At 32.9% G+C, this 24,642-nt stretch overlaps 2 protein-coding genes, 1 long non-coding RNA gene and 1 pseudogene across 4 annotated transcripts; 2 read left to right on the forward strand and 2 right to left on the reverse strand.

The window, feature by feature from the left end:
- Window positions 1-6,277: 6,277 nt before the first annotated feature.
- On the reverse strand, window positions 6,278-7,880 carry LOC104750171 (protein PHLOEM PROTEIN 2-LIKE A10). Its single transcript, XM_010471929.3, has one exon. It carries the CDS (start codon window positions 7,560-7,562, stop codon window positions 6,423-6,425), a length of 1,140 nt encoding a protein of 379 aa, XP_010470231.2. The 5' UTR covers window positions 7,563-7,880; the 3' UTR covers window positions 6,278-6,422.
- A 3,840-nt stretch (window positions 7,881-11,720) lies between these two features.
- LOC147925258 (uncharacterized) lies at window positions 11,721-19,156 on the forward strand (annotated as a pseudogene). Its single transcript, XR_015585372.1, has 17 exons — window positions 11,721-12,246; window positions 12,327-12,687; window positions 12,769-12,843; window positions 12,937-12,999; window positions 13,112-13,297; window positions 13,373-13,909; window positions 14,006-14,749; window positions 14,850-15,131; window positions 15,238-15,390; window positions 15,637-16,037; window positions 16,184-16,655; window positions 16,732-17,049; window positions 17,171-17,924; window positions 18,003-18,061; window positions 18,199-18,669; window positions 18,757-18,795; window positions 18,916-19,156. The product of XR_015585372.1 is annotated as an uncharacterized LOC147925258 (transcript).
- LOC104753484 (uncharacterized) lies at window positions 18,051-21,156 on the reverse strand. Its single transcript, XM_087493414.1, has 2 exons — window positions 19,365-21,156; window positions 18,051-19,094 (listed from the first exon to the last, which is right to left on the reverse strand). Exon 1 carries the CDS (start codon window positions 21,131-21,133, stop codon window positions 19,508-19,510), a length of 1,626 nt encoding a protein of 541 aa, XP_087349540.1. The 5' UTR covers window positions 21,134-21,156; the 3' UTR covers window positions 18,051-19,094; window positions 19,365-19,507.
- Window positions 21,157-22,204: 1,048 nt separating this feature from the next.
- On the forward strand, window positions 22,205-23,757 carry LOC104750172 (uncharacterized). The gene is made up of 4 exons (XR_761550.3): window positions 22,205-22,399; window positions 22,723-22,757; window positions 23,049-23,315; window positions 23,471-23,757. It is a non-coding gene; the product is annotated as an uncharacterized LOC104750172 (long non-coding RNA).
- The last annotated feature ends 885 nt before the right edge of the window (window positions 23,758-24,642 follow it).

The raw sequence follows: 24,642 nt of genomic DNA on the forward strand, positions 1-24,642 counted from the left end.
CAAATAATCTGAGTCCTCTAGAACGTAATCTGTCACAAACTGGCAGAGCACCTTTGAGAGCTTTCCATAAAAACAGTTTAATTTTAGGTACTGTTTGTACCTCCCACACAGCTTGAAAGACAGGATTTCTCGATGGCAAAGCATTCTCCTCTGTTAGTCTTATTTTATGAACGTAATCTGATTTGGTTTAGCGTTGGCAAAAGTTGCGCCAATCGAAGCGGGGAAACCTCAATAACTACCGATTTGCTAGAGTGAAAATTCATTATCATTTTTTTTTACATTGCTTTACAGAGTCTTAAAGAAAAACAATTAATTGTAAATATATAATAAATGTATGATTCTCATTTTAGACGTCAAACATGTGTTCCAAAAAAAAAAGAATGCAAATTGTGTATAAATAAATCAATTAGAAAATTTAGAAATTTAAATTGTAATCAAAATTTAAATCTATAAACACAAATATCATAGTTAAAAAAAAACAGAAATTATAACCGTTTAAGAGAAAACAAAATTTTGAATAAATTTTTTTGATTAGGTAAGCAATGTTTTTTTTTATAAAGCAAGTTTTCATAGCTTTATGGCCGGTTGAATTCAGTTTTCTGGATTTGGTTTTTAATTTTAGATTTTGCTATTAGGTTTTTGTTTTAAGAATTCCCATAAATTAATATTTGATTTTTGAGAAAAAATTATATCAAAGGAGTAAAAACTATATTTTTTGAATTATATAAGAACTAAAAGAAAAAAAAATCTTGAATGAGAGACTACAACAAAAAAACAATTTTTTCCCCCAAAATTTACAAAATACTAGATGATACCCGTGCTACAGCACAAGATGACACATGTTGTAATTTATTTATTTATATTTCGAATGCATAAAATGTTTTGGTTTATGTGTTTTTTATAATTTCAAAATTTTGAATAGTGTTGAGTAGTAAATTTAGTTTACTTACATAGTAAATGTTAAAACATATTTAGATAAGTACATTGTTTAGACATCGTTAATCCTTTGCACGGTAACAAATATACAATAATCGTTTTGCAATTTTTGTTAAGCGGTAGCGGTATGCTTAAAAGTGTTAAATCCAAATATCCAATTTTAATTTGGTTTTAGTTTACACTATTGCACATATATAATCTACACGTAACTATTTTTGAGTGGCAAATACATATCGTCTCATCCAGTCTTGTCCTGTCCTGTCCTGTTTCATCTCGTCCCTATCCGTAAATTTTTTATGTACCATAACTGTTCTCTTTAAAAAAATTAACTATTGGACAATTTTTATCGTCCAAAAATTTTGTTTAAAAACATAACTAAATTTTATGCTTTTCTCACATTTTTTGACATATAATTTATTTCCTTCTACAATAGAAGATTTGTTCATAGTAAATAAATTAAAAAGCTACTTATTAATATTCAATTTTGCATAAATATATAATAATACAATATAGTCAACGAATTATAATTATTAAAGTTTAGAGTTTTAAATACTTATCTTAAGGTAATTACTATTTAGAAATACAAATATAAATTGAAATTACTTTGCTTTTTTTTTTTAAATGGATTTTTATAATTTTTCTTAAACAACAAATGTAATCCATGAAATAGTTTATTTTCATAAATATATCATATTTTTATTTATGATTACAAAATATATTAGTTACATAAGATTAATGGAAAAATAAACTCTCTCTAAAAAAAAAAAACCTAATAACCCTTCTTAGGTTTATTAGGCGGCGGCCTTCTTTCTAGCCAAAAACCGCCGCCGCTGCTTAGATTGACCGGCTCCGGTGGCATCTTCAGCACCAGAGTCGAGGTTCTCCCTTTAGATTGTCTTTGTTTCCATCTTTTATCAGCACATCCACTTTTTTCTTCCAACGGCAGCAAATCTAGATTTTCAGATTTAGAATTTTTAAGCTTCGGTCTTCCTAACCTTGGGTTCAGCTTCTTGGCTCTTGTTCTTTTCCTCAAGTTTAGCTTCAGATCTGGTCGTTTTGATGGCTGAGACAGCCTCCAACTGCTACTTCACTGCCTCTGATGAAGAATCTTCACCAACGCAGATCGAGATCTCCTTCATGTTTTTAAAGAGTCGTTCCTCCTGAGTGGTCTCTAGGCTTTGGTAGCGTCTCACCGCCCCTGGTAGCTCCTCTTTGAAGCAACATAAAGGGTCGCACGGCATGCTCATTCGGTTCTAACTAGTGGTAAAGGAGGTTCTTGCAAGTTAACCCGTTGTGTGTTTTTTCCTAGTCTCAGATTTGTTTTAATTGTCTTCATAAGATCTATGTTTTAATTTTTCTTTTTTTTTGATCTCTTGATTCTGTTCCGGGAAGTGAATGGATGTTGTGTAATTTGTCTGTCTGGGTTGTTTCCCCTTAGCTCACCTTGTTTGGTCTTAGTCTCCAGGAGGGTTTTGTACTCGCCGGCTTAAGTCTCCGGAAGGATTAATTTCCTTGTCGGCCTTTGTATTTTACTTTGAAGTTATTATTAATGAATCATTCTGACGGAAAAAGAGGTCTTTTTAATGATATTTCTTTCATATCTGGCCAAATGCTTCAAGCACTACTGCCTCAAGCAAACCAACACCAATACCTCCACCACCATCTGGGCCTTTGCCCCCCTGAATCCTTGCCATGGCCTTGATTGTGTTAGTGCTCCTCACTCCGGTGAGTTCTTTGGCTCTGATTTTTCTATCAACGACAAAACGTCTTTTGACTGTGACCAATTTGTCATCTCTCGATTTCATCGACGATGTCCAATCTTGCAACCTTGATGCCGCATGTCTCCAACTGCTCTATAGCACTTGTTTCATAACTATCATGGATTCTTGCTTGATGTTTTCTTTACCTTTATTCATGCTTTTGGCTTTGGGGAAAGCATTTGCTTGTTATCTCTTGAACTTTGGGATATTCTATCCGCCTCTCTGTAATGTTTCTGTTTGAATGAATAGAAGCACCCGTTTGTTCAAAAAAAGGTACTTACAAATAAGCTGATTTTAGATATATTTTATATATCCATTAAAATAAACTTGAATTGATTTTTATTTAATTTCACATATCTTATATATTAATTAACTTTATCTTATTAAGGCTATAATGAATGCTTTACTATTTTAAAATGTCTTTTTAATTTTTATTTTAAATTGTTTTTCAAAATTAAATGAATTTATTTATCTATACTAGTATTTTTTGCAGCATTTTTTGCTCAAAAATATGTTTATGGAAACATTTACCACTGAATGTCATTTAATGCATATATTTATATCTAAACAAGTTTAGTTAATTCTCTCTACTATCTTTATAATCAAAAAGAATTAAAATATTTTACATATCCATATATATAATATTTTATAATTAATATAGATATTTAGAAGATTTATTCCATATTTAAAAATAAATTCTCCTATCATCTTTATTTGATTTTAAAATTGAAATGTAGTGAATCATCATATAATACATAAAGTTAATAAAAAAGTATATTTTTCCTGCATATATTGTGATTTGATTTTTTTAAAACTAACATATAGTACTCAATTAATATAAAAAGTGTGTGTTCAACATATATATATAGTAAATTTATCGTATATAGTAAATTATATAATTTTAAGAAGTTTATAATTTATAAATGATATATCTAAACTTAATAAAAGTTTAAAATTATGAATATTTAAACATATTAAATTTTCAAAATAACACAAACGAGTTATATTATATGACATGTTATATGATATTACATGATTGAATTGATAATACTATAAAATAAAATATCATTAATATGATACTTCAATACATGTTAAATCCTTATTTTACTATTTTAACAACACCAATATAAAATATGTCGAATCATACTGATTTAATTAAGATTGTATTAAACAAAAATTGTTGTGCGGTATATCAGGAATTATATATTAAATCACTAAAATTAACAAAAGAGTACATTAGCAAAATTAGTATTAAAATAGTACGTTAATAAAAATAAAAATAAAACTGTGACAAAAAATATGCATAAATATTAACTGTAATTTTCTTTTCTTATTTTTTCGTTTTTTCCTAAAATAATTTTAAAAAATCAGAAACTTAGATTTGATTTATTATGTATTTAAATGTTTTTCTTATTTATTTTGATGTATATATTTTTCTTAAGTAAATATTCTAACCGATTAAGATTTAGGCAAGATTATGGTTGATTAATAGATAATAAATATATTTGAAAAGATAATCAAGTCAACTAATCAGGTATTAAATGGGGCGTGGGATCCGACTTAATTTGAATGGTTAGAGAATTTTAATTTAATGATATACTAATGTATTAATTATTAATGATTACTAACATTTTATTCAAAAATTACAAAAACAAAGTCATGGTCCAAAAGTACTCTTGCTTTAATAGTATAGATTCAAGGCCACTAAGTATGTCTATTGCTATCACCTTCTCTTTGAGCAAAAGCTTTCCATGTTCTTGTGGGATATTCAGAAGTCAAACTAAATAATATTTTCTATTTGGCTGATATAGAAAGTAAACTTCATTTTTTGCACAATTAATCAACACATTTGTATAATGTGCTCTACTTAGTACACTAAGCATATGCATATATGAATTTCATATTAAAATTATATATATAGTATACATATATTTGATCGTAAACATATGCATATATGAATTTCGTACTAAAGCTATATATATAGTATACATTTTGATCGTATCGTAATAAACTCATTGTTCATTTTATTCTAACTGAACTTACTCAAATTCACTTTCTCCTGAATAAAACTAAAAAATTTATCAAAAAAAAGTTCAGCTTATGTATGTGGTTGATATCTTTCACCAATATTTCGGATAGTCTTTATCCTAAATGAACAAAAAAAATTCAACCATAAGCTTAACCAATGCAAAACTTACATACTTAAACCTAACTATATCAATTCTGATTAGTTTATTGCTTATCAAACCCCAAAGACCACCTACAAAAGAGAAATATATAAAAGATAGTAATAGAGAATCTTTACTGTATCAAGAGAAATATATAATATACAAACACAATAAAATAACTCATCAAAGTTACGGAGAACAGAGAATGCACCAAATCTTGTCATTGATCATGAGTTAAATATCAAGTACACGCAACTTCATGAGCTTCTTACCAAGCGACAACAGCATACATATAAATAAAGAAATCCAAAAAATCAAAACATATTATTTTAGGTTACAAATCCAACCATCTTACTTACTATTATAATTAACACAAAAAAACCTACGAATTTCATCCAAATTAAAACCATATTTTATTTCTTACCCTTCTAAGACGGAAACACAACTAGGGGATATTTTACACAAAATCGTAAGAAAGTGAAAACATGAACAAAGAGAAACCCATTAGCACAACACCAAAATAAACATGAATAAAAAGAACCCAAATCATCTAAAACAACTATCTCAAATCGAACAATTAGATTGGTTAGATTGGTTCTGCTCTCACTGTTAATGGGAATCGGAAAAAAAAAGAAGCTATATAACAACGGCGCAGTACACAATATATTTGAGATAAAAATAATACAATAAAAAAAAGCATTGTAAAAAACGTTATTAGTTTTTGGTCTCAGGTTTTTTGCCGTTTTCTCGTCCAATTATTTCTCACTGCTTGTACCAATTTCTATTACCAATCAACCCAACTAAATTTTGTACCATTTTACTTTTTGCCATTTTACAAGGTTAACAAGACGAGAAAAAAGATTTACGAGCTATAATATCCTTAGGATCTAATACAAGACCAAATTCACTAGAGAAGATTTGGACTACAACATATGATATACAACACAACTGTGCCTACCATATTTTTCTCACATCGATTTCTGAAACAAGTTCGCCGAACGAAATCGATAATGCACAACTGGACAACACATATGCACCAATATGTTTGACTATCATCCAACAACATTGTTGCATTATCGTATTCTCTACCGATTGCAGTTTCCAGATATATACAACCAACGTAAGTGTTTTTTGTCACCATCCCGTCATATTTAATAACCACGATCAAAACCTTGTGTCAAACACCCTCCTAACGCCTGTTTTTTATATTCTTTACTACATCGATAAGTGTTACTTTAATCACATTTAATGTTAATTATAACGCTACTAGTTTAATTATTTTAAGATTATGAAACATATTTCCAGCCTTACGTATCATGATATAAATGATAATGATGAAATTTGACTAAAAATCTGATATTGGTGGATGAATCTAGAGGAAACAAATGGTGATTTCTATCATAACTTGACTAATTTGTCGCTCAAGAATCCCCTGTATAAATAAGAATCAATATGTGGGCACATTAGACGGCTAAAACCTCTACGTTATTCAGCTCCAACTAATAAACCAATAGATCAAATGTCCCTAACAAAACGAGCTACAAGATTGATCAGATAACTAGAAACGCTGGCTTAAGCAAACCGGAGAGCCTCGAATGATACTGTTAAAGATGTGAAAGTAAACCGCAAGACAAACAGTGATTAACACTGAAGATTTGGCACCAACGTATCCAACTACTTGACGTCCTCTCTCCGTAACTTCTTCATGAATCACATCCAAACTCCTCTTAAAGCTTTGTGACATTTTCAAGATTACAAATTCAAGAACTGATCTCATCGTCTCTAGCGTCACTCTTCCCGTAACATCAAACATAAACTTCCTATTACTCGGCACAGCTAACGTACTCGAAAGCGCCTCAGCCCATCCGTTACCCGAATCTTCTCGATTACTCGACTTCCTCACGTAGGAATCGTTCTTCTCCCCTGAAGATGTGAAAACATCGTGAGATGTTCTCATGAATGTCTCAAGAGCTCCGTTACAAACCGAAACAAGAACATCTCTAGCACTATCTCGATGCTTAGGATTCGTTAAACCAGAGAAGCTCTGATCATAAGTGTTAATCCCAACCGTCTTCTCGATATACACCGATACAGCTGAGCTAGTGAACATCTCAATACAATCTGCTAAAAGCTCTCTACACTTCTCATCACTAAGCAAACTCATCCATCTAGGTTTTGAAGAATCAGTATCACTCTGATCAGTCTCATTAGAGTAAAAACCAAGAACAAGATTCTTAGCAAAGCTACCAACAACAACAGAAACAAAACCAGCTCCTTCCTCTGAGAAAACTCTATCAACAAAACTCGAATTCGCTTCCTTTTCCTGATCCGAATTATACCCACGGAAAACCCCAATAGCTACAGCTTCAGAAACCCTAGCTAACGAATCAGTGAACTCTTTCGATTTCGTAATCTTAGCTAACTGTTTCAAGCTATTGGGGATTTCGTCAGAATCGGAATTTAGAAACTCTTTCAAATCTCGTGAAACGATACTTATCGTCTCCGCCGAATCGATTACGAGTTCGGCGAACGAAACGATGCCTGAGAAGAGCTTCGAAAGCCGCTTCGTCTTCCTCGCGATGTATTGAGAATTGTAAACCCTGTAAACTCCGTAACCCGAAACACCGAATACAGCGACTAGAATCAGCCATTTCTTTCTTCTCTGTGAACCTAATTCTCCCAAACGAACAAGGTCCATCAAAACTAACAGGAAAATTGAAACTCAGAGAAGAGAGAGAGAGAGAGAGAGAGAGAGAGAGAGAGAGAGAGAGAGAGAGAGAGAGAGAGGTCTAGGGATTGTAATGATATGAGAGAATTGGGGAATTGTTGAAATTAGAACAAAGTGATGATTTTGATTTACCAGGTAGATTTGGGTACAGACATGAATGTTCAGAAGCAAGAAGTGAGGACCTCAAAAAATGCGAGTGAGGGAGAGAAGATACAAAGAACAAGTTGAAGAAGAAGACAGACGAATCTTAAGATTTTCTAGAAAACCGGACCGGTCTAACCGGTTCCACCGGGAAACGTTCTTTTAAGACAAAATAAATGCATATGGATTTTTTTTTTCTTTTTTCAAGCCTATTAAAAAAGGTTAGTAATATTTTCAGATTTACCTCTAATTATCTATACTAGAATTTTTGCAGCAGTTTTTGCTCAAAAATACTTTTTGGAAAGTTTTTGCATTTAATGCATTCAATTTAATACTAATTACCAAATATTTCAAAATTAATTATAGGTAAGTATTAAAAAAATAAGCAAATCTGTCAACCTCATTTAAACATAAATATATGATTCTCTTTCATTTTTATTTCAATTTATATTTATATTATCTTGAATTATTCTCTAATATATTAAGTTAATAAAAATTGTGATTTTTTCTTGAATATGATGTAATAAGTTTTTTTAAACGGACATATATTACTCAATAGATGAACAAAAAAAAATACGGGTACAATATCCCGCATCGCCTAAAAAATTGGGCAATAGTTCAGAGTCATATTATAAAAGAGGCCAAAATGATTCAGAATACAAATGAGTAGAAAGCTTAATTTATCAGGCATTCAACTTAAAAAACTTTTATTTAGTTTATTCTGGTTCTTTATTTTAAAATATGAATAATATTTAACCGTTTATGAAGTTTCAAATATTATAAATATTTAAACTTTATAAGAAGTTTAAATATTATAAATATTTCAACTTTTTAAAAAGTTAGAAGACCTTTAAAATATTAATAATATATTTAAACTTTTACGAAACTTCAAATATGAGAAATACTCAACCGTTTTAAGAATTCTAAGTTTTCTAATTAATTAAACTTTATAAGAAGCGTCAATCTTATAAAATGTAAATGGTTACAATCTTAATAAATAACATATGAACTTAATCTAATATTTATAATACAAAACAATAAATATTAAAAATTAAGATGATAAAGTGCAAGTTAAAATATCTCGGGACGAGGTTATATAGCAGGACGGGTTTTGTCGATATTTATATAAATTGAAAATATCATTATTTCAGTGTTACACGGGTAAAACATCATTTCATTATTTTGTTAACACTATTAGTATCAGAGAATAGGCATATCTAATTAAATTGATTAAATAAATATTATGTAAAAAATAAATTATATTACAGTATTATATGATTTAAACTATAAAATTAACAATTATTCTATAATTATTTAACCAATAAATACAACTTATAATTTGAAATGTTTTAATTATAAATAATTTGTCCCGCGGGTTTTGTCGATATTTATATAAATTGAAAATATCATTATTTCAGTGTTACACGGGTAAAACATCATTTCATTATTTTGTTAACACTATTAGTATCAGAGAATAGATATATCTAATTAAATTGATTAAATAAATATTATGTAAAAAATAAATTATATTACAGTATTATATGATTTAAACTATAAAATTAACAATTATTATATAATTATTTAACCAATAAATACAACTTATAATTTGAAATGTTTTAATTATAAATAATTTATCCCGCTGTGTACCGCGGGTCTTAATCTAGTATGATTTAAAATAGTTATTAGGTTTTATCATAGGCACAATCTATGTCATTTGTTATAAGAAAGGCAAAAATGGAAGACAGAGGACGGAAGCAATTCTCGATTAACATCACGATGTTTTTCAAGCCACCATTTCTGTCATTGCTTTCCTTCACTGCTTTTCTGGTTTTAATTTCTCAGAACTAAAATCTCGATTCTCAGATCTCAAATCGGATTTCGTTTCTGTTTCGACCCAACCACTTCCCTTGGGTTAGTGTTGTGTCGCTGTTATCAACCACCATTTTCCTTCTATGTTGGTTTCTGTTCTTGCAATGCAAGTTTAGTTTTCAGCGATTTCATACCAACCGCTATTTCATCATGTCCGGCGATTTCTCCATGGCCGTGAGTCTATTCAAACTAACATCTGGTGTTAGTTATGTGATTGTTCTCGGGCGTCAGTATGATTTACTGTTGGCGTCTCGAAGTTTAACACAAATAGGTCGACCGACATAGAAACCACCATGGAAGCAATATGTTAAAGAGGAGTTGAAGGACACTATTGGGAGAATCAGAAGATGGTCTACAGCTTATCAACAAAAACTGGTTTTAAGTACAACCATGATCAATGATATCTCTTTCGATAAGAGAATTTCGATCAATCTAAAGGGTATGCGATGTAACAGATGGATCGCTACCTATGATTTTCGAAAGTGTTACTGGTATTTCATTAATAAAAAGAATATGATTGCCAAACAAGAAAATCACACCAGATTGTCGAAGATGACGAAAAAGATTAAGTACTTTCTTTATCGTATTTTTGTTACACAAACCATTGATTGTATTTGTAATGTTATTGACAATCTTGTATACTGTGATTCATATCAATAAAGTGTTTTAGATGTTAAAAAAAAAAAATTGAAATACTTAAATACAAAAAATTATAATTTCCTTATAGTTTGTAATTATATAACATTCTTATAACATAGTAAATATTAATGTTACAATTTTCAAAAAAAAATTCAGATTTATAAAATTTAGTAATATTTTTAAAAAATTTAATAATAGAATAATATAAAAATGAAATAAAAAGTATTGACTAGGAAAAATTAAAGGTGAATAAATCATATGTAATAATATGATTATATGAAAATAATATCTGTCAAAGTAATTTCTAGGTTTTGATTTATAGACATTATATATTAAGTTTCAATTCAGAAACCATCAATTCCAAAAAAAAAATTTAAATTTAAAGTTCTATTTAAAATAAAGAAAGTAATAATCATTAGAAAAAATTAAAGAAATATCCCACAATGTAGCGCATGATTTAGTTTAGTATTATTTAGAAATATTTCTTTGTTAAGATATATATTGATTAGCTTAAAAAAATCAGTCCGGTAACGTATACAAAATTTTGTTTAAAGCTTATTAAAAAAGGTTAGTGTTGTAAACTACATTTCTATATAGCTATGTGTATTGTTTATGTATGTATAGTAGTTTTGACAAGTGGTACTAAAGGTAGCTAAAAAGAGGGAATGAGAGCTAAAAAGAATGGAGAAATGGAGAAATGGAGAAATGGAGAAAGATCTCTTCTTAATTGATACAAAAAAAAAAAAAAAATCTCTTCTTATTATCTTACCACACAAACTTTCAACAAAAAATAACTAAACTCACCTATTCATAGTGTTACAATAGCTTAGGGAGCAAGTTTATTAAACTTGAGAGCAAAGCTACTTATTTGAAGACAAAGTAAAAAGGTTGCCAACAAGGATGTATATCGAAGGGAGATGTTTCCTTAACGAGGAAATAATAGATTAATAATTTAATCACATGTTATAACTTATAAGCATGTTTTATAACAATTAGTAGTATTTTTTTTTTTTTTTGGTAGTAGTATTTTTAAGGTTTACCTCTAATTATATTACTCTTTTGATTTTTTTTTAACTCCATGAAAATAACAAAAAAAAAAGGAGGTAACTAAATATAAAATCATACTTCCCTTATTCAAATTCAATCTAATTTAGATTTTTTTCAGAAAATATATAATGTCATAACATAATATAAAATAAAAAAGTATTGACAGTATAAAATAAAAGGAAAATAACGCATATGTAAACTGTTAAAGGAATTTCTAGATATCATTAAGTTTCAATTTAACAAAAGTCTTAAGAAATTTAGTTTAATAACCATATTAATTACTTTTGTAAAAAAAAAAAACTACACATTTAAATAGCACTACAGAAAAGTTTAGTGGTCCTAAAATACCCTAATTAGTAAATTACCTCTGAATTATTTAATTGTTCATCGTTCAAAGGAATCGAACCCGTCACCAAGAACTCGTCATAATATCTTTCTCTTTCTCAATCCTCCTCTGATCCCGCCATGATCGCCTAACTTCCCCCACTTGTATAAATCAAATTCCCCAAAACCCCATCCGACGAGAGATTTTTTGAATTTTCCCAGCAGCCGGAGAGTAATCGACTGACTTAAATTTCTCGTTAACCTAAACCCTAACCGGAAAGATGGATTCGATTGTATTCACAGCACTAGATGAGATCTGTTGTCAAGGAAACACAGGGATCGCTCTCGTCTCTCTCTGGTCACGTCTCTCTCCTCTTTCACCTTCCGTGAAAGCTCATCTCTGGAGTAATCTGCTCACGATCCCTCAGCTCCAATTCAAGGCGAAGAACAACACTCTGTACGGATCATCACATACTTCAATTCAACAGCTTGAAGATGCACTAAGGCTCGATTTGAAGATCATCGCTAATGAAAAACTCAGAGCTAACTTCGTTGGCTTGTACGATGCTCAATCGAATAACGCAACTATTCCCGCGATTCAGCGTCGCGTTCTCGAGCGTTTGGCTATTGCTCGGTTATCACAAATTCGTGTTTTTTTTTGTTTTTAGTTACTATATTAAGAGTTTGTGATTAATATTATATTGTTTGATGTAGTGATAATGGAGATGCACAGAATGTGATTGCGAAAGAGTTTGGTATTGAAGGTAGGAACTTCTTCTATAGTGTGAAGCAGCTTGAATCTAGAGGTTTGATTGTTAGGCAACCAGCAATTGTGAGAACTAAAGAATTTGATTCCAAAACGACTTCATGTATTACAACAAACATGATATACTTGACTCGTTACGCCAAGGATTTGGGATCACAGCAGAGGGTTGAGATTTGCAAAGATGACTCTGTGTCGGAGCATGAAGATGCTACTGACGTTGGAGATAGTGTAAAAGAGGATACGCTCATTAAAGATTTTTTACCAGCAATGAAGGCAGTTTGTGATAAGCTCGAACAAGCTAACGAGAAAGTTAGTAAATTCGAAGGGTTCTTTTATTCTTAATCAAGCTGGATCTTGCTAGTTGTGTACTCATTTTTTCTTGTTATGCAGGTTTTAGTTATCTCGGATATTAAGCAAGGCCTTGGTTATATGGGATCACATACAATGCATAGAGCTTGGAGAAGTGTAATTTATCTTTTTACTTAGATTTATCTTTGGAAGCTTAATTCATGTTCAATTATAATATTCTGAATGAATCTTCTTGTGGGATAACGTCAGGTTTGTCGCCGTTTGATAGACTCTCATTTAGTGGAGGAGTTTGAAGCTATGGTGAACAATAAGGTGAACTATATACTCTGCATCTTATGCCAATAATTGTTCTTACTTAGCATTTCAGTTATGTTTTGTTTGGATATAAAACTGTTTTTTTTCTTCATTCGTCCGTTTTTTGTAGGTTGAAAGATGCCTCCGTTTGTTAAAAAGATTTTCAGAGAAAGATTTTAACTACTCTGGGAAAAAGCAACTCCTTAAATTCGGAAGGAGTATTCAAAAAACAGAACAGATTTTGGAGCTTCCAATAGATGATCAAATTTATGATATGGTTGATGCCCAAGGATCTAAAGGCTTGGCTGCTATGGAGGTATTCATTTGATGGATAAAATTACTTTAAAATACTGGGAAGGTGGAATGTGTATTAAATTAGTGTTTTTACCAGGTATGTGAAAGACTTGGAATTGATAGGAAGAAGATCTATCCTCGGCTTTGTAGTATTTGTTCAAGAGTCGGGATGCATTTACGGGAAGAAAGCCACAAGAAGACTAGAGTATTTCGAGTTTGGACTTCTCGTCATGCGGCGTCCAAGTCTTCTTCTAATCTGTTTCCTGATAAAGCTGAACAAAATGATTTTAACACACCTAATGGTAATAGTGGATTGGCTAAGACCTCTACAAAACACGGTATTGCAGCTTCAGATGCTAACTTATCTACACCTGCAAGTTTAAATGGCGCTGAAAGAAATTCAGGAGTTCGTGGTTGTTCACCATCTAATGCCAAAAGAAGAAAGATTCATACACGTCGTAACTTACAAGAATCATTCCATGATGTTGGTGATAAAGTTGTTGATGCTGCAAAGGGCTCCCCTAATTTGGCTGACCATCTCGTTCTACCGAAGCCGGCTAAAACAAAAGTGCAGCAACCTCATGCTACTATTGAAAACACTCTGAGAGAGCAGAGAATACTTGAGCGTTTAAATGTAATTACTGTTCTCTTTATCCATGTTACATGCAACTATCTCCTTTTTTTTTCCTTCAAACTGACTATTTGTTTCTTCTTTCTTGGCTGGCCAAAGGCGGAGAAGTTTGTTTTGAGAGCAGAGCTCTACAAATGGCTTCTCAGTCTTGAGAAGGACAGGAGTCCCCAGGTGGATAAGAAGACCATTGACAGAATTCTAAACAGGCTTCAAGAAGAAGGACGCTGCAAATGCATTGGCTTTCGTGTTCCAACTGTAAATGATTGTGGTCGTACTCGTTGCTCTGTGATAGTTTTGCATCCATCTGTTCAAGGATTGACTGGAGATGTAGGTGGTGAAATCCATGATAAGATTAGGTCTTTTGAATTAGGATTCCGTAGCCAGAGATTATCGAAGAAAAAAAGCAACGAGCCAATTCCAGAATTGAATAACGTTCAGAGAGGTCAAACTAATGTGGATTTGGATGCGCGAGCTAGCAAAGCATCCAAATCAGGAGCTACGAGAGCCAAAGGGGTTGTTCTTGCAAAGATGGTTCGTGTGAAGCTTCTACACTGTTTCCTTTGGGACTATTTTAGTTCTTTGCCCGGCTGGAAAAATGTGTTTTCTTCTATACACGATCATAAATATGAGAATTTGTTTGCACTTGAAGATGCTTTTAGAGCTATGCCACTCGAACTATTCTTACAAGTTGTTGGATGTACTCAGAAATCTGATGATATGATGGAGAAATGCAAACAGGTTATGTATCTCTCTGAGCTTACTAGCGAAGAGTATAAGCTTCTAATGGATACTCATGCCACAGGGAGATTATCGATGCTTATTAATATATTACGCCGGTTGAAGGTAATATTAATTACTAAATGTTACCTAAAGTACCATATTTCATATATTTGCAGTTAAAAGATGGTTAATGACATAGCGTCTGTCTATTTTTGTTTTGTAGTTGATTCAGATGGTAAGTAGTAGACTCAGACGTGATGGGATGGAAGAGAAGTATTCTAATTTAACACATGCGATGGAGCTTAAGCCGTATATAGAGGAACCAGTGTTTGTTGCTGCTACATCCAATGACATGTCTCTTGATTTACGTCCACGTAATCGGCATGACTTTATTCTGTCAAATAGAGATGCTGTTGATGAATATTGGCGAACTCTAGAATATTTCTATGCGGCTGCTGATCAAGGAGCTGCTAAGCAAGCGTTTCCGGGATCTGTTGTTCAAGAGGTATAAGCTTGCTCTTCTATATTATGGCTTACTTATATATATACAACAATTAGCTGCCTTTTATGTTATGTTTTCAGAAAACAGTTTCTAACTGTCAATTCTTTAGGTTTTTCGTGTCCGCTCTTGGGCCTCAGATCATGTCATGACAGCAGAACAACGTGCTAAGCTTTTACAGTGTATTACAATTGATGAGAAGGAAAAAATCTCATTCAAAGAGTGTGAGAAGATTTCTAAGGATCTGAACCTGACCATAGAGCAGGTAAACATATGTTTTGTTTGTGTTGTGTATAGTATTAGAATTGTCTTAGTCACCTGCTTAATTACATGGAGAACAATATTTAAGACCTGTTGGTAGCTAGTTTGGCGAATAGTTTCCTTATTTTCCTTGATCGTAGAGACCATATGCCGCCGGAGAAAATTGATTTCTTCAATGTCTCAGCTTTAAAACAGCCACCATGAAGCTAAATGAACCTGTATGTTCTTATACTTTTGTTTTTCATTGCAGGTCATGCATGCTTATCATGCCAAGCATGGAAGACGGTTGAAATTAAAATCAAAAGATAAAAATAATGCTGTAGAAAATAGTCCTTCATCTTCCAGGAAAAGAAAAAGAGCATCCCTCTCAAAGACTACAGGAGAAGGTGACAGATCCATACTAGTAGATGGACAGAAGGTTATAAATACTGAAGCCATTGATGCCTCAAGTAGTGAGAGTTTTCAAGAATCATTACAAGAGGAGCAAACCCCCATTCCAATGCATCAGGAGAGCAATCAACAAGAAAATGCAGAGATAAGGGATCTTACTGAAGATGAAGGTCTGTGTTCTTCCATCATCAACTAGCATGCAAGTTCAAAGACCACATCAATTCCTTCACAAAGATTTTCATGGACAGATGATGCGGACAGGTACGCTTGACACATCCAATGAACGTTTAGTAGTATATTTATGTGTTTATACGAATGGTGATCGATCATATATCATATTGGTTCTTGTTGTAAGCATTTTATTATATCTCTGATTGATACAACTGACACAAGTTTTCGCTGGTCAGGAAATTGTTGAGTCAATATGTTAGACACCGTGCAGCTCTTGGGGTAAAATTTCATGGAGTAAATTGGGCTTCAGTTTCAGAACTGCCTGCACCTCCTTTAGCTTGCAAGAGACGGATTCAAACGTTGATGAAGAATGATACATTTAGGAAGGCGGTCATGAGGCTTTGCAATCTACTCACTGAGCGTTATGCAAAGCATCTAGAGACGAAACAGAACTGTTCGCCCGAGAGCAACAGTTCACATGTTCGTTTTAGACATTTATCCCAGGAAATTGGTGGAACTGAATCCGGTTGTGTTGAGCATCGTAAAGATATTTGTTCTGATGAAGAAAAATGGGATAACTTCAATGAAAAGAGTATAAGTCAAGCCTTTAATGATGTTCTTGAGCTCAAGAAGATGGCTAAACTGGTGGCGTCTAAACGAGCAAGAACTAGCTCTCGAGAATGGTCAAACAAAGATATAGTTGATGAGGTGAAACCTTATTACTTACTTTTCTTTTCAATGGTTCTTTGTTTTTGGGGATAAACTAAAATAATGGGCTTTGCAGGGGAGTGAAATGGTTCTACCTGCAATTAACTCAGAGGACATTCGAAGTGTTTCTGTGGATCAAGTTAAAGATACGTCTCGACGATCTGGACATTATCGTCTTCATCAAAATTTTACGCATTTAGATGAAAAGTACAATGGTAGTATACAAGTGCAGAAATCTCCGTCAGTTTCAACTGCTGTAGAACTGTTAAAGCTTGTCTATCTGAGCAAGCCTACTGCACCTGGTAAACCAAATTTGCTGGAAGATACCTTACGACAATATTCTCAAGGAGACCTATTCACAGCCTATAGCCACCTCAGAGACAAAAAGTTCCTGGTAAAACTACCTATTACTTTCCTGTTATACTAGGTTAATTCGTTTTGATTGTTTGGATGAACTTAGTTAATGTATTTGTAATTGAAAACTGAAAGTCATTATTTTTACGACAACGTTCTAGGTCGGTGGAAGTGGTGGACAGCCATTTGTGCTTTCTCAGAACTTCTTGCATAGTATTTCAAAGTCACCATTCCCGGTTAATACTGGGAAAAGAGCTGCCAAATTCTCCAATTGGCTTCTCGAAAATGAAAGCGACCTTATGGCTGGATGAGTCACTCTTACTTCAGATTTGCAATGCGGTGATACTTTAAATTTCTTGTCATTGGTTGCTTCTGGTGAACTCTCTATATCTGTATCCTTGCCCGAAGAAGGTGTTGGAGAGCCTGGTGATCGAAGAGGTTTAAAACGTAGAGCTGATGACGTAGAAGAATCTGATCAACCTGATAATGCTAAGAAGTTTAAGCTATTAGGCGAAGGTGAAATCAACTTCCGAAAGGAAAAGGGTTTCCCGGGTATAGCGGTATCTGTTCGTCGTGTAAATCTACCAATAGCTAAGGCAATAGAGTTGTTTAAAGATGATGACTCTCGCTCTGGTGAACTTCATTTCAAGTCGGGAGAAACAACTAGAGGCTGCGATTCTAATGATATGAAAGAACTTTTCAACTCTACTGATGCTACTGTAATACCAGGCAGTTTAGTTGATTCCCCCTGGCAAGTGATGGCCAATGTTGCTACTTGTATTATGTCCGGATCTGCAGGCGAGCAACTGATTTTATTCAGTCCCGGGGTTTTTGAAGCTGTTTCCAGTGCCCTTCAGAAGGCTGGTGACCAAGGTCTAAGCACTGAAGAAGTCCACTGTCTTATTAATATTCCAAGTAAGCATCAGGCTAACCTCTTCAACACTTAAAAACCTTCAGTTGTTTATTTTAACCTCTGTGTTTGTTCATCTGCAGGCCAAGAAACTTGTGAATGCATTGTAGAAGTACTTCAAACATTTGGGGTAGCTTTAAAGGTTTGTCTTACCATATCTCTTATTTTACAAAACACTCAAGGTTTCTTAGTTTTACATTCCTGGACTATGAAACTCTGTTCATGTTAGTTACATCATTTTATAAGTAACTTTGTTAACCAGACGCTATCTTTATTCAGGTAAATGGCTATAATGATGTCCGTCTTGTTCATTCTTTCTACCGATCAAAATACTTCTTGACATTGGAGGAAGGTGGAACTACCCAAAATGGTCAACAGTCTCTGCCAGTGAACTACTTAGAGAAAGCTCTGGAAGAGCAAAAGTCAAACGATGTTGTCGCCAGCGACTACACTACTTCACACGAAAAGCGAGATCATGTCGCTGAGAACAGTGTTCACAAGGTTACGATTCTTAACCTTCCTGAAAGGCCTCAAACAAGCGGTTTACACGAAGCATCATCTATCAAAGCTCCATATTCCACTTTTGGAACGGGAAGCAAAGGCAAAATAAAGGATTCAACTTCAGTGAAGTCACAACCTACGCCTATATATCCATGGGTAAACGCAGATGGATCAGTAAATAAAGTTATCTTTGATGGACTAGTTCGCCGTGTTCTCGGTACCGTGATGCAAAATCCTGGTATACCAGAGGTAAAAGTACTCGTGATAAGCTCGTACCGTCATGGTTTTGAGCTTTATGAAAATACTAATCAAATTAAACATTTCAATTTGTGGCAGGACGAAATTATTAACCACATGGACGTACTAAATCCTCTGGTACTAATACAATCTTTCTCCTATGGTTTCATATATAGTGAAACTGATCATAATCTCTTAAAGCTCTCATATAATATCTGTTTTGCTCTCTGATAAAATTATGTAATATTTCAATCTCAGGGCTGTAGAAAGCTTCTGGAGTTGATGACACTCGACGAGTATATGAAAGTAAGGGAAATGGTGCAAACCAAATTCACCGGTCCTCCGTCTCTGTTAACCGGACTTTTCTTTTCCGGTCATAGAAGACCGGAACTTATCAGCCGCAAACACTTCTTTGCCAACTCCATAGGACTCTTTGCCTTGTAAATTTGTAAAGCCTTTTATCAAAAATTAATAATATATGTTTGTCAAAATTTTTTTTTAATATATATATATATATATATATAAATTGTAAAGCCATAGGTAGAAATATTTTTTTGAAAAATTTATTCGTAAAAGATTTTTTTTACTAATATATTGGAAAAATTATAAATAGTGAGATAATCTCTTATTAATATATGATTGATTGCATTGAACAAATATGATTCATATAATCTTGAGCTTATGCGGCATAAGTAAAAGCAGATTACCTGGATCATAATCTTCTTTCTGGCAGTCTAGGATGGCCCATGGTTTTCCAAAGTTCCCTTTTTTGTTTTTGTAAATCGCCAGTTCAGAGTTGATGAATTGACATTGTGTGTTGACATCATTGGGGAAAAATGCAGAGACACACTTAAAATACTGCATTTGATACCTCATCACTGGAGGCTTGGCTTGAATCTTTATAGAAGTAGTATGGGTTCAACAAATAACCTGTCAGATGCAAAGGATTGTCAAGTCGACCCTTGATCTTTTCTTCAATGATACTCAATATCGGCTTAACATTTTGTTCCACATGTTTTAATTCATCACTGATCTGTTTCTTTGCTTCTATCAGTTCTCCATGCAGAAATCCCATTGTAGGCTTCTTATCTCCATCAACAAGTCGAAGCAGTTTGACCAATGGTCCAAAAACTTTCAAGCACATTATCACCCCATTCCAAAATTTAACACTCATCACTGTGCTAAATGCCTTAATTCCTTTGGAATGTTTCGACCATTTGCAGTTTCTCCACTCACTGCTAGAAAACATGGCTGCTAGTTGATCCCTCTTGACCAAGAGACTTTGCAAAGTAAGAAACGATGATGCAAATCTAGTAACACCATGTCTCACAATGTCTGTCCTATTTGTGAATGTTCTCATCAATGCCAATGTCTTATGATGAACATATATAAAGATTGTGAAGTCTTTCGCCATCTGAATTGTGCCTTTGAACCTTGTGAGTTTCGATATGCTTTCAAGCATCAAATTGAGGGAGTGAGTCGCACATGATGTCCAAAATATACTCGGCTTGATCTCTTTCATCATTCTTGCCGCAGCCATATTGTTAGCAACATTATCAGTAACCACTTGAACTACATTCTCTTCACCAATCTCCTCAATGCAGCCTTTGACATACTCAAAAACATATCCGCCAGTATGAGCCTCATCTGAACAATCTTTAGATGAACGAAACATTGTACCTCCTTTGCAATTAACACACAGATTCGTGATACTTCTCCTTTTTCGATCAGACCAAGCATCTTTCATAACTGTGCATCCATTCTTCTTCCACTCTTCTTCTTGTGGTTTCAGCAAACCATGAACTCTATCAACCTCTTCCTTAAGTAAAGGCTCTCGAAGTTGGTGTTGACTTGGTGGTGTGACTCCTGGACCAAATTGTCCTATAGATTCAGCCATTAGCTTAAACTCATCGTTTGCTATGGTATTGAAAGGAACCCCTGAAGCATACACCCACCTAGCAATATATTGCTGAACCTTGTGTAGCTTCTCTTTCCAAAGAGCATCATTGATATTTTGTTGCCTAGTTGGAGGTCTAGATTCTGGATTGATGTTTGTTGCAAACTTATCCATTGGACCAAGTGTCCTTTGCATCTTTCTTGAACCCATTTCTTCAAGTTCAATCACATCATCCATATCTCCACTGCCATGAACATTAACTGTCTGCCGCAGCTCATCATCTAGAGTTACCTTCTTCTTATTCTTCTTCTTTGCTTCCTCGATAGCAGTCTTGCACTTCTCTTGATCATCCTTTGATGATCTTGGAAAAGCAGAAACGTTTCCAGGAATTTTGGCAATATGTTCTTTTATCCTGTAAGCACCTCCTGAAAAATCTTTCCCACACAATTTGCATTTAACTTTGTCAAGATTCTTCGAATCAGACAACATTTCATATTCCCAAGCAATATCATTCGAGTTTCTCTTCAAAACTGTTGAACCTGATGCTCCACTAGGTTCCTCATTCAAACCAGAATCCATTGGAACTTGAATAATTTCTGCAAAAAAATTACAAAAGACAAATATGCAGTGAGATTCAATCATAAGTTACGATTCGTAACACTGCTTGATGATATCAAAAGTTCAAAACAAAGTTTTACGATTTCAAGCAGAGTTTTACTATACCAATACTCTGTTTTTATGATATCAAAACAGAGTTTTACAGTATAAAAATTCAAAACTCAAACCTAGTTTAACGATGTTAAGTATTATAGTTCTATAATCAACAAGACAACAACGATACTATAGACATGATAAAGCCAAAAAGAGAAAGATCATATAATCAAAACAAGAGAAGAGGAGTAAAGAAAAAATGAAGACTCTCCGAATATAGAATAAAATTTGAGAAAAGTGTCACGGCAGTAGAAAACGAATAAAGCTTAGGGTTTCTTCAATTTATAGGTTTCGTTTTATAGCTTGATTGAAGGTTAAAAAAAAACAAAATACGGACGTATATGCGCTAACCGTATAATCGTCAGTATATACGCCGTATAAGTAAGCGAATTAGACCAACCCATATATGTTAAAACGCTTAGACTATAAACGGTACAGTGGGTCACCGTTTACCGTATACTCACTGTATATACGGCCGCATAGACCAAAACCATATATGTCATAATATCGAACTAACTAATTATATAGAAAACAAATGCATTAGGTGATCGTATGTATTTTTTTTTTTGACATATTTGTCCTTTCACCAAGTTATACACCTTTTTTTAAAAGGAAAAAAAGAATATTACTAATAGTAATAGATTTGTTTTATTAAGAGGGGGTATTAAACTTGTATTTTAGAAGGTTTTAGAGTATTTTTAAAATCACTTGTTATTCAATTAATGATTTTTAATAATCTTCTAAAATTCTATGTTATTCAACTTGGAATCTATGTAAAATCATTTAAAATAATTTACAAACTCTTGTTATTCAATCAATGATTTACAAAATTTCTTTAAAATCTATTGTTATTCAAAATATCACAACTTTTTTTAAAAATGCTACTTTGAATGATTCTACAAGACTTTAATTTGTTTTTTAGTTGAAAAATATGAATACCAAAATCATATGTTACGAGATGGAATTTATGAGGATTTCTTAAAAGAAAAAAAAGACAGTCAACACAATCCAACCGACAACTCTAATCCTTTGGTGAAACATCGTCTCTTTCTCTCTCTCAAAACCGTAACTTCTCCTCCTACAATCGATCGAATCCAATGACCAATAGTAATCTTCCTTAAAGAATCATCAAAGGTACGTTTTCCGATCCTCTGTACAATCCTCCGAATCCTCTCTCTCTAGATTAACAGCTGGAGCATGACCAGAGATTGGCAGATCGCCCAACCTTGAACTAGATATTGGAAAAATTTTAAATAGTGAGTTAATCTCTTATATGATTGATTGTATTGAACAAATATGATTCATATAATGTTGGGGGTTAATTATCCCAACACCATAAATGTCATAATATCGAACTAACTAATTATATAGAAAACAAATGCATTAATTGATCGTATGTTTTTTTTTTGTTTTCTTTCTTTCACATATTTGTCCATTCTTTTTTTATAAAAAACCAGGTTGGAACCCGGATTTGGTGAAAATGTTAAGAGAGGTGAGTATCAGTAGCCCACTTGCTCCTCCCACTGTTTGTCCATTCATCTTATGTTTATGTTTTTAAGTTGTCAGCATTAATATATATATATATATATATATATATATATATATATATATATAGGTAGAAGAATAGAGGAAACATATACTGCTTTACCTATGAAGTAGTTATGCAAAATACTCAAAACTATATATATCATTACAACATGTGGATGCTGCTGCTACACTTTAAAAAATGTTATAGTTTTACGAAAAATATAATAACACGAAATTTTAATCTGTTTTGAAATAGTAAAAGTATAACAGGACGAAAATGAAGCTTCAAATGTTATGGCTCGCTTTGGTATTGATCGCCATCGAAGCTTACGCAGCTAGGGAAAGAATACAACAATAATCCCAGCACTTATATTGTTTGGAGATTCAATAATGGATACAGGAAATAACCATAATCTTCCAACTCTCTAAAGTGTAACTTCCCTCCATATGGCAAAGATTTTCCTTGAGGCTCCGCCAGTGGAAGGTTTTCTGATGGAAGAGTTCCTTCTGATCTTAATTATTGGTAACCCATTTGAATTATTTCTATGTTTCTCAAAATTGTAAACTATTGATAAGTATGCTCCAATATTACAGCTCAAAATTTGGGATTGGCTAAGACTTTGCCAGCATGTATTATACTATCAAGACTCCCTAATTAAAAATTTATATATTTCTCAGAATCTCAGATAGGACTTTCCGGTGATGACGTTCATTGACGGTGATGGAATCGTCGCCGTGGGTACTTCATGGTGGTGTTTTGACGTTAGAGATCGTGGTCTTACCAAAAAACACACATGGATTTTCCTTTGTAATAATAATAGTAATTCTTAATAGAAAACGTTTGGTCCCAAATTTGATTAATACCAACAAGAGAGTTGGTTAGAAGGAGGAAACGTAAAACACGTTGTAACAAACCTTTTGTCCCTTCCAATGAATATAGCCAACCCCAAAAATCTTATCTGAGATTCTGGTTCTTACGGTGTATGTTTTTAAACCATTCATTACTCACTCCTTATCATGATGAATTCATACAATAATTCATGTCATCCAAATGACTATGAAATCTTAATCTTAACTGGTAAAGAGTATATAGTTAAAATTTAACTATTAGATTCAAAATTTAACTACGATCGAAATCTTTATCTTAGCTATGTAATTCACGATTCTGCATAAATATATCTCATTTAATCAATACTTTATGTCTATTATATAATGTATTTACATTCAATACATAAGTGACTATAGTTTGTAATGAATTAGGCTTATTTCCCTTTGATCTCAACTCGTATAAATTGTATTTTCTTACATATCGAAATTATAACTAACTGAGTTGAACCTCAAAAACACTAAAACCACTAGAGAGTTGGGTAAATTAAGGCCAAACACAGAAAATCTGATCTGAGATTCTGGTTCTTACTCACCTTGATCCGTATGATGAATTCACACAATAATATATGTCATCCAAGTAACTAAAAAATCTTTGCCCTACCATGCTTTATTCCACTTATGTGCTCTCTCTCATACAGCAAATTCTTTAGCTGGACAAGATGAGTGTAATGAAATAAATAAATAACGGTTACTGATCTATGAACATACACATCATACTTAGCGCTAGCATGCAAAGCAAAAATTGAATAGTGGATGTTTACAATAAATATTATCAAATTCAACGTTTAGTTCATAACGTTCTTTCATTTATGAAACAAGTTTTCACGAATAAAGTTTGAGTTTTCCCCAAACATAAAAAGTTATTTTGAGCAGATTCGCCGAAGGTAAAATAGTTTGTGGTAGCCATTGCGATAGGGTGGTCCAGCCCGTATGTAAATTCTATACAGCTTATTAGAAACGTG

This window comes from Camelina sativa, chromosome 16 (assembly GCF_030686135.1).
Source record: "Camelina sativa cultivar CO46 ecotype springtype chromosome 16, ASM3068613v1".
Taxonomy (NCBI): domain Eukaryota; kingdom Viridiplantae; phylum Streptophyta; class Magnoliopsida; order Brassicales; family Brassicaceae; genus Camelina; species Camelina sativa.